This window comes from Euwallacea similis, chromosome 2, assembly GCF_039881205.1.
Source record: "Euwallacea similis isolate ESF13 chromosome 2, ESF131.1, whole genome shotgun sequence".
NCBI classification, from domain to species: domain Eukaryota; kingdom Metazoa; phylum Arthropoda; class Insecta; order Coleoptera; family Curculionidae; genus Euwallacea; species Euwallacea similis.
This window is the reverse complement of record NC_089610.1, coordinates 3,531,054-3,545,276: the sequence shown is the minus strand read 5'-3', so window position 1 is coordinate 3,545,276 and position 14,223 is coordinate 3,531,054. Positions and strand designations below refer to the sequence as shown.

The window sequence follows — 14,223 nt, the reverse complement described above, 5'->3', positions numbered from 1 at the left end:
ACTAGATCGACGTACAACATTTTTCCGAATGCAGAAAATCTTAGAATGATTAATGCTTGACAATTAATTAAATTAGAGGGAAATGTATTAAGCAAATAATTATTTATACAGTGAAAATAAGAATCTTTTGGATTCTTGTCATCACCCACCAGTGGCATACCAAGTGAAATTTAAAATACTTTTTTGTCGCTGTCTTTAGATTCCAAAAATTTTCGAAACTAAACGACGCAACGTGAAAAGTTTTTATTTGGCCACCCTGCACAGTTTACCATTTTTTAATTGAATTTGTCGATGTATTGTTAAGATCAATTGAGGCAGATATGAGAACCCAACGTACGCCTCTGGAATATGGTCAAATGCGCAGTTGCAGGTCTAATTTTGTTCATGTCTCCTAACCTCAATTACTTGTTTGAATTTCAAATTTGTAAACACATGGAAGGTCCTACATTTCTTGAAATTATTTTTCTTAAACTTGCAAGACAATTCAACGTGCTATTTCGTAACTAACACTTAATACATAAAATGGGACGAAAAATACCAGGTAGGAAGCATAGAGGGGTGAAGGATCCTGAGAAGCAACAAGCAGAAAGATTTGCAAAGTAAGTAAACAAATCGAATTTACCTTTTCTTGTCAACATTTTAAACGTTTCTATACCCCTTTTCAGAATTAAAGATAAGGTAAATGTCCCTCCTACAAATCCTGATGATCAGCAAATCTCTAGCTCCCTTATGAGGATAATTGAACTGAAAAACAAAGTCAAACAAGGTGTTTATGATAAAAGAAAAAAGAGGACTAAGAACAGCATAAAACGAGAGAATGAGGAGTTGAAACAGAAGAAGCCTAAAGGTAGACCTGAAAAAGCCATACCAAAATTTGAACAAATGCCTGGGGAGTCTGATCGACTATTTAAACGTAGGGTTGATAAGATATGTGCTGACTATCTTAAAGAAAGTGCTTTTGAGGATAAATATGGGGTGGACATTACAAGAAATGTTGAAGGGGAAGTAAGTGGCTTTAAAGATTCATTTATACAGAGACATTTACAGAAACTTTTTAAAGTAAATATTATGTTTTCAGCCTTAATATTAAAAAAAACCTTGTTCAAAACTCAACATTGAATGTTGCTTCTTTGTGGAGGAATGTTAAAGCAGTTAACTGGAAAATATTTCTTTAATATCATTGCTTCCTTTAGGTCGATGGAGTTGTAAAAAGACCAAAAGATGAACTAGAATTATTAGTAAAAAAATTAAAAAAAGAGAAGAAAGCAAAGAAAACCAAGTCTAACAAGAAAAAATCATTACAAAGCAAAGAGGAAGAGGTAAAATTAACAAAATCTCAAAAATGGGCTATGAAGAAACAAGAGAAAAAGCAAAAGAAAAAATCTGAAACTAATGAAGATTATAATTTCTTGCCAAGAAAGGAACAAGTTAAGTTTGGGGAAGTTGCACATGCACCTCCTGTTTTAGTTGCTCCAAAAAAAGTTGCAAAGTCTCAAGAAGTAGCTAGGGTAAGTTTAAAAAAATCTTTTAATTTAGGTTTCACTACTAAAGCAATCTGTCTAAAACATACGAAAATGAAGGAGAATGGTAGCATATATTTTGATATGTGATTAGGGGTAATATATTATTTTTATAACAGTAGGTAATCCCTATCTTAAAGAAGAGATGTCATATTATTATGTCAAGAATACCTATGATTAGTATACATATATGCTCAAGTACCTATAAAGTTTTCTGTACTGGAACATCATATGTAGGAAAACTTTGAAAGTTTTGAGGATGAAATACCTATAGCGTGGCACAAACATTACTTATAAAAAATAATAAGTAATAAATAATCTTGACTGTACAATAGTCAGAAAACTAATGGTGCCGAATACCGATTATCAGGGTGTTTCAGGTTTTAATTAATTAATTGTAAGTGCGTATCCTATTAATACCATAAATGTCCCATTTAAAAAATAGCAATTTGGCTTGTATTGTTGAATGTTTGATTACCAAGACATTAAAAATGAAATAACCGCTTCGATGTTCGCGGTTTGTTCTTGACGGATCTTTGAAATATACCAACTCAAAATTGATTTCAGCCCGGCGAAAAACAGCTACTTCTTAAAGCAATGCTTCCAACACCTTTTAAAACTAGTACGCAGTCTAGTAAACAGGATGAAAAGGGTGTTTCCAAAATGTCGAAAGTCATAAATAAAAAAGGTAAGCGAAAAGATTTGCCGAACGCCCTTAGAAGACAATTGGACAAACAACAAAAGGAGATTATTGAGGCCTATAAAGCTTTAAAATCAAAGAAAATAAAAGCTTTAGTTAAGTAGTACTATTTATTTGTTGCCTTGGGTGTTTTGAAATAAAATATTTTGTTAGTAAAGTGGATTTTTTTAATTTTAGCTTTGCCCACTTACAATGCATTTTTGATATGAAAATAAAAACAGTAACTCTATAACTATTTAACAATCTTAAAATAACTTATATTCTACCTGAGACAGGCACAAAAATCACAGAACAGTTTAATTAACATCTGCGTGTCACATTCGAGTTTATATAATGAAACTGGACAACCAGATGAGGAAAATGAGAAGTTGAAGCAGATTGTGCAGTGTGCGAAATCTGGAAACTCCTTAAAAATACCTCGAAATGAAAAAGTTCTGAATGAAATAGAAAAAAAATTAATATATGATTATATCAATCAAATTTCGCTGAAATTAGAAACGTACTCAAAATTACAATACGTTTCCAATAAAAAGCATCATACATTCTAGCTTGCCAATAACAAAAAACGAATATCGCCGAAATGTTTTGCAGTATATTTTGGTTTTGTAGATATTATTTCCACATTGCATATTTTCCGTAAAAATTCAACAAATCAAGAAAAATTTAACATGAAGCAGTATAGAATACGTTCATTCGAATTTTCAAATAAGTAGTAGGTATCTTTAAGGAGAATAGATGAACTGTGATTAAAGTTGAACTCCAACTGGCTAAATTATTAATAAATACATATTCAGATCAATAATGGCGCACCTTTATGGTTAAATACAGATTATTAAACTGCAAATGCAGCAATCAGCTTCAATACTCATAATGAATATAAGATAGATGTCATAAACCTAAAGTGAAATAAGGAGGCATCGTGCCTTTACCATTTAAGACCGATTATTAAACAAACAAAAGAATAGAACAACGAAAATTTCATGAACATAAATTCAAAATTCCCTAATAGTAGGTACCTACTAACTGTGAAATATTGGCAAATTGGCAAATAACAACTAATGATATCAATAAACTTAGTCGTAAACACTGTTTATGTTTTAAGTTTGTCCTAAGGCAACTTTTGAGATCAAGACACAGTAAGAAAGCGATAACTACAAATCTATGGAAATATCCGCTTTAATGTGCAAATAATCGTAAATGGAAAGCAACAGTTCTTTGTAAATAACAGGATTAATGTTTTTTCCAATATTATACAACAAGAAAAATTGTCCATGGGATAGGTATTTTGCCAAAGTTTGCATTTTATTTCTGTTTAAATTGCGAACTTGGGCCATGAGCAGATACATGCGAAAACGCTGCAAACCGAGAAACATAAATCTGTATATTAACGCGCTCACAGTGACCACAAACATAAACAGAATCCAATACCAAAGAATTAAGAAAAATTTTTCATTTAAAATGTTCAGGGGTAGAATGCAGAGCATATCCCTGGATTCATTGGAACCAGAAACTCCGTATTTAGTGAAATTGCACTTGGCTCTTTTGGGAAACACGGCATGGAATGCCATCGGCCATGGTTTACTGGCTACCTCGAAGCCGTAACTGAGAAATTTACCTTCTAGATAGAAGTTCATGAGTATAGTTTGCAGCACCTGTAATTAGTTTATGTTAGTTCTATCAATAACTAATAAGGCTTCATAAATGAAAGAAAAAAAAAACATATTTTGGTTTTTCAAAAACAAAAAGTTCTATGTGTGTATCAGAAATATTTAATGCACAATTTCATAATGATTGGGCGAGTCCTCACTTTTTGGACACGCTACGTATTTATAACACCTACACATATATGAATATCCACACTCAACTATTTGTCTGAGGCCCAACTTATCATATTAATTTCCAAGACGGGCGTTACCACTATTTACCTCCACAGTCGTGATTTACACATACTTACTAAATTGCATAAATTTAAAAATTCACAAAAGGCAAATCGGTATGCGAACACGTCGTGGTTCTCATTGTTTAAGATGTAGGTCCTCATATGTTCTTTATAAGAAGTTGTCCATTTTTCAGGAACAAAAGGTCCGCCTAAGAAATTTGATGAGCCTAACTTGTTATTATCATTATTTATAAGCAAAAAGTTAAAAAAACAAAATGTACATTTTTTATCTACAAATATTTAGAAACTATCTGTAAGTACTTACAGAGATCCCTAAGCATTTCACCTAGTCGATCTCCTTCCCATATTTTCCACAGATATCTAGGGATATAAAATAAGAGTGCCTGTATGCAAAAAAATAGACAGATCCATTGATAGTACAGCAAAGAGTAACTCTCTCTGCCTTGTTCATTTCCTAATCCATCTAGTTTATTTGATTGCTTATATTTGTCTGGAACAAGATGACATAAAATGCACACAATTTTTTAAGTAGACAATTAACTCGAAACATTAAATTTAAAGGGAAGTCTTCATTTCAGTGTGACCTTTTTGAGTGTGTCATGTAGGTGAATCTAATAAGGGTATTGCAGGTGCTAAGTTCTTGTGGGTGATATTGGGCTGAAGTCTGCAGAGGGTCCTTAGATTGACTTAATGGTTATGAGGTTACTGAAGGGAGCATTTGTCATAAAAAGGTGTCTTTAGAAGTACTTAGGATTTCCTATTTTGCAGTTTTTTAGTTGCACATCTTATATACGACTTTGGCACGGAGCCAGGCGCAGAGGTTCTTTGACAAATGATGAGAAAACAAATATTCTCAATGGTAATACCTCTGCCCTTTTGAATTATAAAAATGGGTGTTTCAAAGGGGCAAGAAAATAGAATTTTATGATCACAATAACATTCGTTCCTTTGAGCTACCAAGGAAATCAAGATTGTACTGGTTGGGAACTGAAAACTTGGAGTAAGACTTGATCATGATTTCAAAGGTATTGAACAAAGTATTATTTTAAAAATAACTTACCAGGAATGGGATCTACCACGATGAAGGTACTATACACCCAGCAATAAACATCAAAGTATTCTTTATTAGTATCTGCATCACACAGGATGGGATCGCCGAAATACTGTTTGCTGGAGAGTAGGATGGAGAACACGATAAGAATTATTACCGAAAATCTGTAATGTAACTTGAATACATTATTATCGGTACGAACTTTCTCGCCTTTGACGAGATTTTTAAAATCCTTTAGAAAATCGTGCATTTTTTTGTCCAGGAAATATTCAAAAATATCTTTTTTTAAGGAGACCGAGTAACCGAAGTGCGCTTTTTTAACCGATAAATGAACAACCAATAAATGACCGATTTTTTTGATTATGAATGACAAGTTTTAGGACATGCGCGTCAAAAGCGGGATCTTGTGGAACCATTTCGAGTAACCAGAGTAACAGTTTATCTCACTCTAACTTGATAGAAATGACGGCGAAAACCAAAACCTTGGAATCAATAGTTGTAGCAAATAATTCCCGGTATTCCACTAAACTTGGTCCTACTTTTTGAAGGAATGTGGTGAAAAATTTGAAAGTAAAAAACGGGTTTATTTTGTATAATATCAGGTAAAAAATTATTATTTTTTACATTAATTTTGGTATTAAAAAAGGAGTTTTTTATAGATCAAACATTTATTGCATCTTCACCGATTGTTGAGGAACGTTCAGAATTCGTCGTTTAAAATATAATAAATCTCGTTTTAATGTAAAGACTATAAAGTCAATAGAAAATCTGATACTAGTGTCCGTTACGAAATTATTAAGAAACTTGTGAATTACAGTGGAAATTTTCTTAAATTGCAGGCGGATGGCATAGCAGTTCTTCTATCTGAGAGGGGAAACCCGGAGGGTTACTGGTGAGTATGATTGCATCAATCTTATCCAAAGTACTTAAGTCCTACAAATTGAACATTAAGGCATGTTGTATATTTTATTTTTAACCTTGATGTGATGTTTAAGGCTAGGATTTAACATACACGTAAATGCACATTATGTAGCATATAACTAATATTTACATGTACCAAGATTTGAATTATAACCCATAATCGACGATAAACAAAGAAATTTAAGCCGCAGATATGTTAAAAATCTTTTAACAATTTGTGTTATAGAAACTTCATAATATGATGTGATAACAGTATCTTAATCTATTATCGTCAAATATCCATGTTGACATGGATGTCTCGACAATCTGGCGAAGGTAAATTTTCCCCAACCTAATTTATACATTTAGAACCGATAGTGAACAATCAATATTTTTTAAATCTGTGAATATTTTGCTCTTCCGTTTCAGCAGTCCACACCCCATTAAAAACAATAATGGAAACTCCCACTAGATTCTTTACTACAATCTTCTTGCCACTTTCCATTAAAAGTTCATTTAATAGGACTATCTCAGATTCAATTAAAATTGACTTATAATAAATTTAGCAACCGCGGCGCACGTGCCATAAACGCTATAACCTAAAAATATTGATGAAGTAAAGATAGAATTATAACCGAATGTGAACTTGCAATTCGAGTTACGCTGCAAAATACAACAGGGAAATTCTATTTCAACTTTGTCCATTGTCAAGCTGTGCCCGGAGGCTATTTCTCACATCTATTTGGTAAAATTGTTATTTCAGTCTTTTGAATGTGTGAATTATTATATTGTTCGTTGAGTTAATAAGTGAAAAATTACGTTTCTCGTAGACCTAGAGAGTAACACAAAGGAAGTTGCGACAGTTTTTTGAATTTTGATGTCACATTTTAGCCGTATTTATTTTTGCAATTTCGAAAGCGCTGCACGATGAAGGTCTCGATGATTTCTATGATGCTATACAAATAGAGATGCAACATCTCTCGTTTATGAGATTCAGGGTTACATTAGCACCTGCAAACACTACAAGCTCACTTATATTAGTTCAGCCTGTTCTCCCAAAATTAACTCATTTCAAAAACATTGTTTTTTTAAGAATTTTATATTTCAACAAAAATGTAAACATATAAAACAAACATATACAATTAAATTAACAATGTTATAATTACTTCTTATAGGGAACGCCTATTAATGACTATCAACATCTAAACTCTAATATGAAAGAAATGGATGTGCCAGGTGTGTTTCTCATTCAGTTTGTTTTGGTTATTGAAATAGGCATGGGTGGCGATATATACCCATTTGATCTGGCCGAATATTGAACACCCAGTACATTAATTTAGTTAAGCCACATTATTTTCCTTAATAAAATATTTAATATGTACTACATTCTATTGTTCCTACTCTTACCAATGTTATTTAAGTATTTCCTATGTAGTGTATGCATGTTTGATTATTATTGTTATGTCAAAATGTTAGTTAGAGATCCTTCACCAATTCAAATTTGTTATAAAGAAGTCGCTAGAATTTCACTGTAACTTGTCCTTTATGTTACATACTTAGATCTCTGAAGAACGATGCTTTTTGGCTGAGATATCAAAGTGGTAAACGGTAAATTCTAATAATAATTGGTAGGTATATGTACGCTATTAAGGGGGTGATGGGTATTATTTGGTGCAAATTGTCTATCATAAAACATCTAATACAAAATTACTATATTCAGTACTTTTTCAAAGTGGTTCCCAAATTCCATTTTATTACTACACCTAGGCTATAGACTGATTTCATTTTTGATATGGTTCAATTTAGTTTTACCAACCAAACACTTGGATTTATTAAGTCAAAATAGTTCCTATTAAGGGATAAATCACATAGACCGTAATACTAAACACAAATAAAATAACTGATATTTTACGATAATGATAGGTCTTTTCTTAAGTATGTCTATACGCTTGATATGACACGAGTTAATGATATTTATATGGAGTAATTATTCGCAATAAGAAAAATTATTGTACTGTTTAATATCTAAAGTCTATTTTTTATCATTACATTTAGTATTAAACTTTACTCTAGACTTAATTAGACGCTTAACAGATCTCGATTAAAAAAATCATAATTTGTTTTCTATGTTAAACCGATTAGATGCAAAATAGAGGTTTTCTCGAAAATTTTCGAAAATTTTCTCTCAAGCTTCGCTTTGTTAGTGCATTCTACTCCTATAAAATGCAGGGTGTAATATATCACCATGAAGATATTCCAAGAGAGGATAGTATTCTGCAAAATAATAAAAAAATGCTAATAGACCCATGATCAAAAATGCACTATTTTCGATACATAGGGTGGCAAAATTTCGTTTTGCGTTTTTTTCACTTGCGCTTTGAGTTCAATTTTCCATATTTGGAGTATTTTGATTTTTTATTATTTATCTGATACTCGCGAGCTTAAGCTTTTGTTAGAATTTGTTAGAACCGTTTTTTTTTTCAAATTTTGGAATCAATTTTTGTTTCGAATTTTGTAAGTTTTGATTTTTCTGCACGATTTAAAGGCACAGAACTGAAATGTTTATTACGAATTTCGAAATTTTTGTACCAAAACTGCAAACTGACTGATTTGGCGACAAACAGATTTAGTAGGAAATATCGCTCACCAAAACAAAGCGCTCCATTATGTCTCCAAACAGTACTCCATACTTACGTTGCGTATTACTTATGCGTGTAGCGCTTAAGTCTCATGCATCCCTGGTGTGGTGAGCGATCGACCTTAATAATCATTAAACAAGGAAATAATGTAAAACAATGATTTTTGTCAATTTAAAATGATTGCATGAAGATATGAAAATCAGTTATTATTATAAATAACATTTGGCTTAGTTGAAACGATTAAACATAGAAATCTTTAAGCAATAACATTAAATAGTAGTAATACGAAGAAATTTAATTATGTGCGCAACTATCAAGATAAGAAAAAACAATGATATTCACACATTTTTACATTTATCTTTTGATTCTGAAAACTAAATTTTTTAATCTTTTTGCATCGGATGTGCAAGTAAGGAGGACTACCAGCTATGTCTTAGAATTCATTAATAATCGTAAATCGTGAGGAAACATATATAAATGAAATTGGATTGGAAATGGGGATTTAATATCTGCTAAATTAAATATTTCGGGTCGTCTTGAAAAGTGAGAATAGGAATGCAAAGACCCATTTAGTCGGGCAAAAACTGTTTGGAATTTATCGTATTTGAATGTGCAGGAACGGTCATCTTTGCGATGGCAATTTCACGAAAATGGTGGAAAATCGGACCAGCATATGCTGAATGATATCTTCTCGGAATTTTAAGAATTAAAGAATTTCAAACATTTGTCCTAAATGAGGGTATTTTTGAGGCAGCGCCTCTTCGGCTGAGTTTAAACTAGCGACCGCTGAGCTGCAAAGGCACGTTGATTCGAGGTACCCTTTTCTGATAATTTCATTTCTGAGTTGAGGTTAGAGATTGGGGTCTGTTCTCTAAAAATTGGTAATGCGAACACATTTGATGATTGAAGTCGAGATAATGGGACCGAATGAGCTCGAGGTGTGAATGTGAGCTCAACAAAATCTTCTAATATCTCTCACTTCATGGTACTTTTTTTAAAGTTATCAAAAAACGGTGCCTACAAAGAGAGAAAAAATTGCTACGCCTTTGTAGCTAGCTATTTTTTAATGGAACGATAACCCGCAGCCTCTAATGAATTTCTGACGATAAAAAACCCGTTTTTGGTTTTTCCTAAACTTCACTTTAGAGAACTTTCTTATTTGTGCCACTTTCTACTCGTAGTGGTCATTGCAGAAACTGAAAAATATTTTTAATCATGCATAAATCTACAACTAATAGTTTTCAGGATATGGATGACAGTCTCTCCTAGTTGTACACCCGGTATGCAATTGATCCTATTTTTGGGTTTCGCGCCTAATGACTTAATTAGTGCAACAAGAACAACCAATTATTGCAGTCCTTTTAAATCTCCTGTTAAGTATTAAGTAACATTAAAACTAAGCGCCAATTGTGAGCTCACACAGTTCGATAAACACAAAAAAAACATCCCCAACAGGTTCTAGCTCACGGCAATTAAAAGTTCGATCACCCCTGCAAATTCCCATTTTCATCCCCCTAGATCCAGCTTATGTTCGTTCCGAACTACGTCAGAATTAATCATATCCCGGAACAGATTTATTTAAAAACATCGTTTTCCTGTCTCGGTCCCGGCTGGCGATAATCGTTAATTTCGTCTCCTGCAGGAACACACTGATGGGGCGAACAGGTAATTTTACCCCCTTGACCGCAGATACACTCCAGGCAGTTTCCCGTACTATGCGGAAGACTATCTCCCTCCCGATATGCCTGACCTAAAAAATAATAATGATTGAATTTAGAATTTATTAGAGTGTAATTTGTGCAAATACACAAAAGGCAAATTCGGGCATTCGGGCATTAGTAATACCGACGTATTTACGACATACAGTTGTGGTCAAAATAATAAGAGTGGTAGTGTTGAATTTCAATATATTATCGCCAAATATTTAATGAATAAATTACATACTTTGTAATGTATCATCAATATAGAGTAACGTGTACTTATGAAAAAAAATATATAAAAAATAAAAATTATTCAAAACCACAAACTTTACAATATTTATAAAAGAGGATATGGATCTTTTTCCTGGCCAATAAAATAAGAGTATACACTTCTTTTGAGAAAAAAAATTGTAAACATGAACTTTCAACAAAAAAAAACAAATATACTTTAGTATTTCGTAACGTGTCCCTTTTGCTTAATTAGGGCGGTGCATCGCTTTGGCGTAGAATCAATTAGCTTTCGACAAAGCTCTACCGGTGTGGCGTACCAGATTTTTTGAACCTCTTCCCACAAAAGCCTTTTATTCGAAGTTTTTTTATCTGCAAGTTCTTTTAAATACTTCCATAGGTTTTCAATTGGATTCATGTCAGGTGATTGCGACGGCCAGGGCAACACTTCAATTTTATTTGTTACGAACCACTGTTTCACAACTTTGGCGGTATGTTTCGGGTCGTTATCGTGTTGATAGATTCAATTTAGAGGCATATTAATTTCGGCGTAAGGAAGCATAACAGTTTCCAGTATATCCATATAAATTTCTTTAGTCATGTTTTCTTTAATCAGATATAGCGGACCTACACCATTATAAGAAAAGCAGCCCCACAATTTGATGTTTCCTCCACCATGTTTTACAGTTGGTAAGGTATTCCGAGAATTTAGTTCTTCATTTTTATATCGTCTAACATACCGTTTTCCATCGGATCCAAACAAATTTATTTTGGTTTCATCACTAAATAAAATGTTTTTCCAGTTACGATTGTAATTCTCATTTAAGTTGGATTTAGCAAATTCTAATCTTTGCTTGATGTTCTTCTTGCTCAAATGCAGAACTTTTCTTGCCACTCTCCCATGAAGATTCATCTCTTGTAAGCGTCTTCTTACAGTTCTTGTACTGAATGGTAGGTCCAGATCTCGTTTAATGCCAAAAGATGTAGAAAAAGGATTCTTTACTGCTTTTCTTACAATTCTTCTATCCATAGATTTGCTGGTTTTTCTTGGACGGCCTCTAGTCTCTGTTGGTATTTCAGTTAATTTTTGATCCCTCAAAACTTTGACAATAACACATTCGGATCGCTTGATTACATCAGCAATGAATTTGTAAGTTTTGTTCTCACTTCTCAGTTGCAAAATTATACGCCTTTCTTCAGCACTACAGTGCTTTGCACGACCCATGGTGATACTCAAAACTATACTAACGGATAATAGATAAACGAAGAATTGTAAACAAATAAGATTTACAAAAAATTGATCAACATTCGACCAAAATAAAAATTAAAAATAGAACACTCTTATTTTATTGGCCAGGAAAAAGATCCATATCCTCTTTTATAAATATTGTAAAGTTTGTGGTTTTGAATAATTTTTATTTTTTATATATTTCTTTTCATGAGTACACGTTACTCTATATTGGTGATACATTACAAAGTATGTAATTTATTCATTAAATATTTGGCGATAATATATTGAAATTCAACACTACCACTCTTATTATTTTGACCACAACTGTATGTATATGACTGACGTCAGCTATGTATCTGCGCTTGTCTAACATGTTACCAGACACAATAAGAAAACAAAGACAGTCGAAAAAGTCGGCCATATTACCAAGTTGAAGGTGCGCTGGTGCTGGTGACCGAATTCGACAGAAGAAAATAGTTTAGCTCAGATCAATGGACGAGCTAGAGTCAAATTATCAATGTGCTGTTAAATTTAATGCCAAGCTAGTTCACAGATAAAGAAAGAATTTAACCAATTAAAGTTCTATTTCAACGTTTCCATGGAATTTAGCCCTAATGGCGTAAATATGGCGCTTTAAACAAACGAGGCAAGGGAAAAGAGAATGAGTGAAAAAAAATTGATGATTTGCACTAACTATTGACACATTGCGGCCAATTTTAAGCCACTCATACAGGGTGTTCCACAGCCGATGGTACATTAAATGTTTATGGAAAAGTGGACATAGGATCGTCCTAAAAATTTTGTGAAGTGAAGCCTCAACCTAAAATATTCACATTACATTGCCGCCTTTATTAAAAAGTAATAGTAGATATGTTCATTAAAGTGGCACCCCCTATATATTTATACCAATTTGTAAAAAAATCGCTAAATTCGTATTCAAAAATCTAGAAAAAGAATTTTTTAACTCACCCATAACAATACAATTTTTGACCTCTTCCGTAGTAGTTCCCGATTCCGTACTACTTTGCATTTCTGATATATTCTCGTCTTCAAACGATAAAGTCGTGAATGGGTCTTCATTGTGGATGCTGGAAAACTCTTGCGCTAAACTTGACACTGTAGTCGTCGTCTTTAAAGTTGAACTAGAAGACTTCTTTAAGCTGTATGGTATTCCCGTCGTTGATTTAACCGTGGAAATTCTTTGGAACGATGCTTGCGAAGTGGACAATTGAGGAGTGACTGTTGGAGCCACAGGAATGCTCACTGTAACAGAATTTGGCGTGAAATATCTGTGAACAATTTCAGACAAAAATCTTACATAGTGATTAACATAGCTTAAAGTTGCGAAGCTTTTGAAGGAAATTCCGGAATATCTTGACTAAGGGAAGAATTAAATCTAATAAACCAGGCAATGGAGGAGTTTAAAAGCTACCTACTCTAGCTTCTCGATATGCAAATTTCATGTTTTACTTGCAAATCCCCCCAAACTGATTGGTTTCACTGGTTCCCTGATTTTTGTCTTAAAGGGATTGATAAAGAGACTTGGAAATTAGATTCTAAAAATAAAGGTTGTGTCTGTAACTCTGTAAAAGATGTTGTTCTGATTAGGCGCTGCATTGAAGGGCGCGTCATTTGGATTTTCCTATAACTACAATCCTTATCATCATTACATGCACATTCATACGTATTATCACAAACGTACCTAAAACTGTCGATTACTTCAGGGCAACGTAAATGAAAGCGAACGGGGATGAAAAAGGATACGTGCGCGTAGTACTCCAATTGAACTGTTGCAATTAACTCGTGTACTACGCGCATTCGTGCGTTTTTCTGATTCAGATTGCATCAATATATATTGCTCTAGAATTCTAGAAAAAATTAGAATTTTTGATGTACTAGTCATATTCGGAGGAGAATTTCACAATCAAAACGCTACGTGTTTGTGACACCTTTGAAGAATTTTTTATTCTTGACACAGAGACATGAATGCATGTTCGAACATGTCACCATAGTTTTCAATGCGTAAGTTATATTCAGAGGATAATTTTACTCACAAAATGTTCTACAGCAAAAATTAGGATTTTTTTGTTAAGTGAAATCCTGCAAAGGCGTCACAACTCCGTAGCGTTTTGTTCATGAAATTCTCCCATGAATATGAGTCGTGCATCAAAAATTAAAAATTTATCTATGATTTTAGAAGAATAGACACTTATGCAATCTGCATCAGAAGAGAGCATGCGTGCATGTAGTACACGAGTGAATTACACTAGTGCAATTTGGGTTAAAAAACATTTGTGCATTACGCACTCCTGCTTTCTTCATCCCAAATTGCATTCACGCATATTGCCGTAAAA

At 33.1% G+C, this 14,223-nt stretch overlaps 3 protein-coding genes and 1 long non-coding RNA gene across 4 annotated transcripts in view; 2 read left to right on the top strand and 2 right to left on the bottom strand.

Moving 5' to 3' along the window:
* The first annotated feature begins 397 nt into the window (after nt 1–397).
* On the top strand, nt 398–2,377 carry LOC136419217 (coiled-coil domain-containing protein 137). The gene is made up of 4 exons (XM_066405420.1): nt 398–599; nt 666–1,005; nt 1,194–1,508; nt 2,088–2,377. Exons 1-4 carry the CDS (start codon nt 523–525, stop codon nt 2,322–2,324), a joined length of 969 nt encoding a protein of 322 aa, XP_066261517.1. The 5' UTR covers nt 398–522; the 3' UTR covers nt 2,325–2,377.
* LOC136419216 (innexin inx2-like) lies at nt 2,365–5,514 on the bottom strand. The gene is made up of 4 exons (XM_066405419.1): nt 5,181–5,514; nt 4,425–4,610; nt 4,175–4,308; nt 2,365–3,872 (listed from the first exon to the last, which is right to left on the bottom strand). Exons 1-4 carry the CDS (start codon nt 5,419–5,421, stop codon nt 3,372–3,374), a joined length of 1,062 nt encoding a protein of 353 aa, XP_066261516.1. The 5' UTR covers nt 5,422–5,514; the 3' UTR covers nt 2,365–3,371.
* Nucleotides 5,515–6,023: 509 nt separating this feature from the next.
* LOC136417462 (uncharacterized) lies at nt 6,024–7,600 on the top strand. The gene is made up of 2 exons (XR_010752815.1): nt 6,024–6,063; nt 6,990–7,600. It is a non-coding gene; the product is annotated as an uncharacterized lncRNA (long non-coding RNA).
* A 2,101-nt stretch (nt 7,601–9,701) lies between these two features.
* LOC136419218 (uncharacterized) overlaps nt 9,702–14,223 on the bottom strand; it is a 145,683-nt gene continuing 141,161 nt past the window's right edge. Inside the window, exons 4-5 of the mRNA XM_066405421.1 lie at nt 12,839–13,132; nt 9,702–10,460 (exon numbers count right to left, since the gene is read on the bottom strand). Of these exons, the coding sequence (XP_066261518.1) occupies nt 10,285–10,460; nt 12,839–13,132 (470 nt within the window). The 3' untranslated portion in view covers nt 9,702–10,284. The remainder of the gene's footprint in view (nt 10,461–12,838; nt 13,133–14,223) is intronic.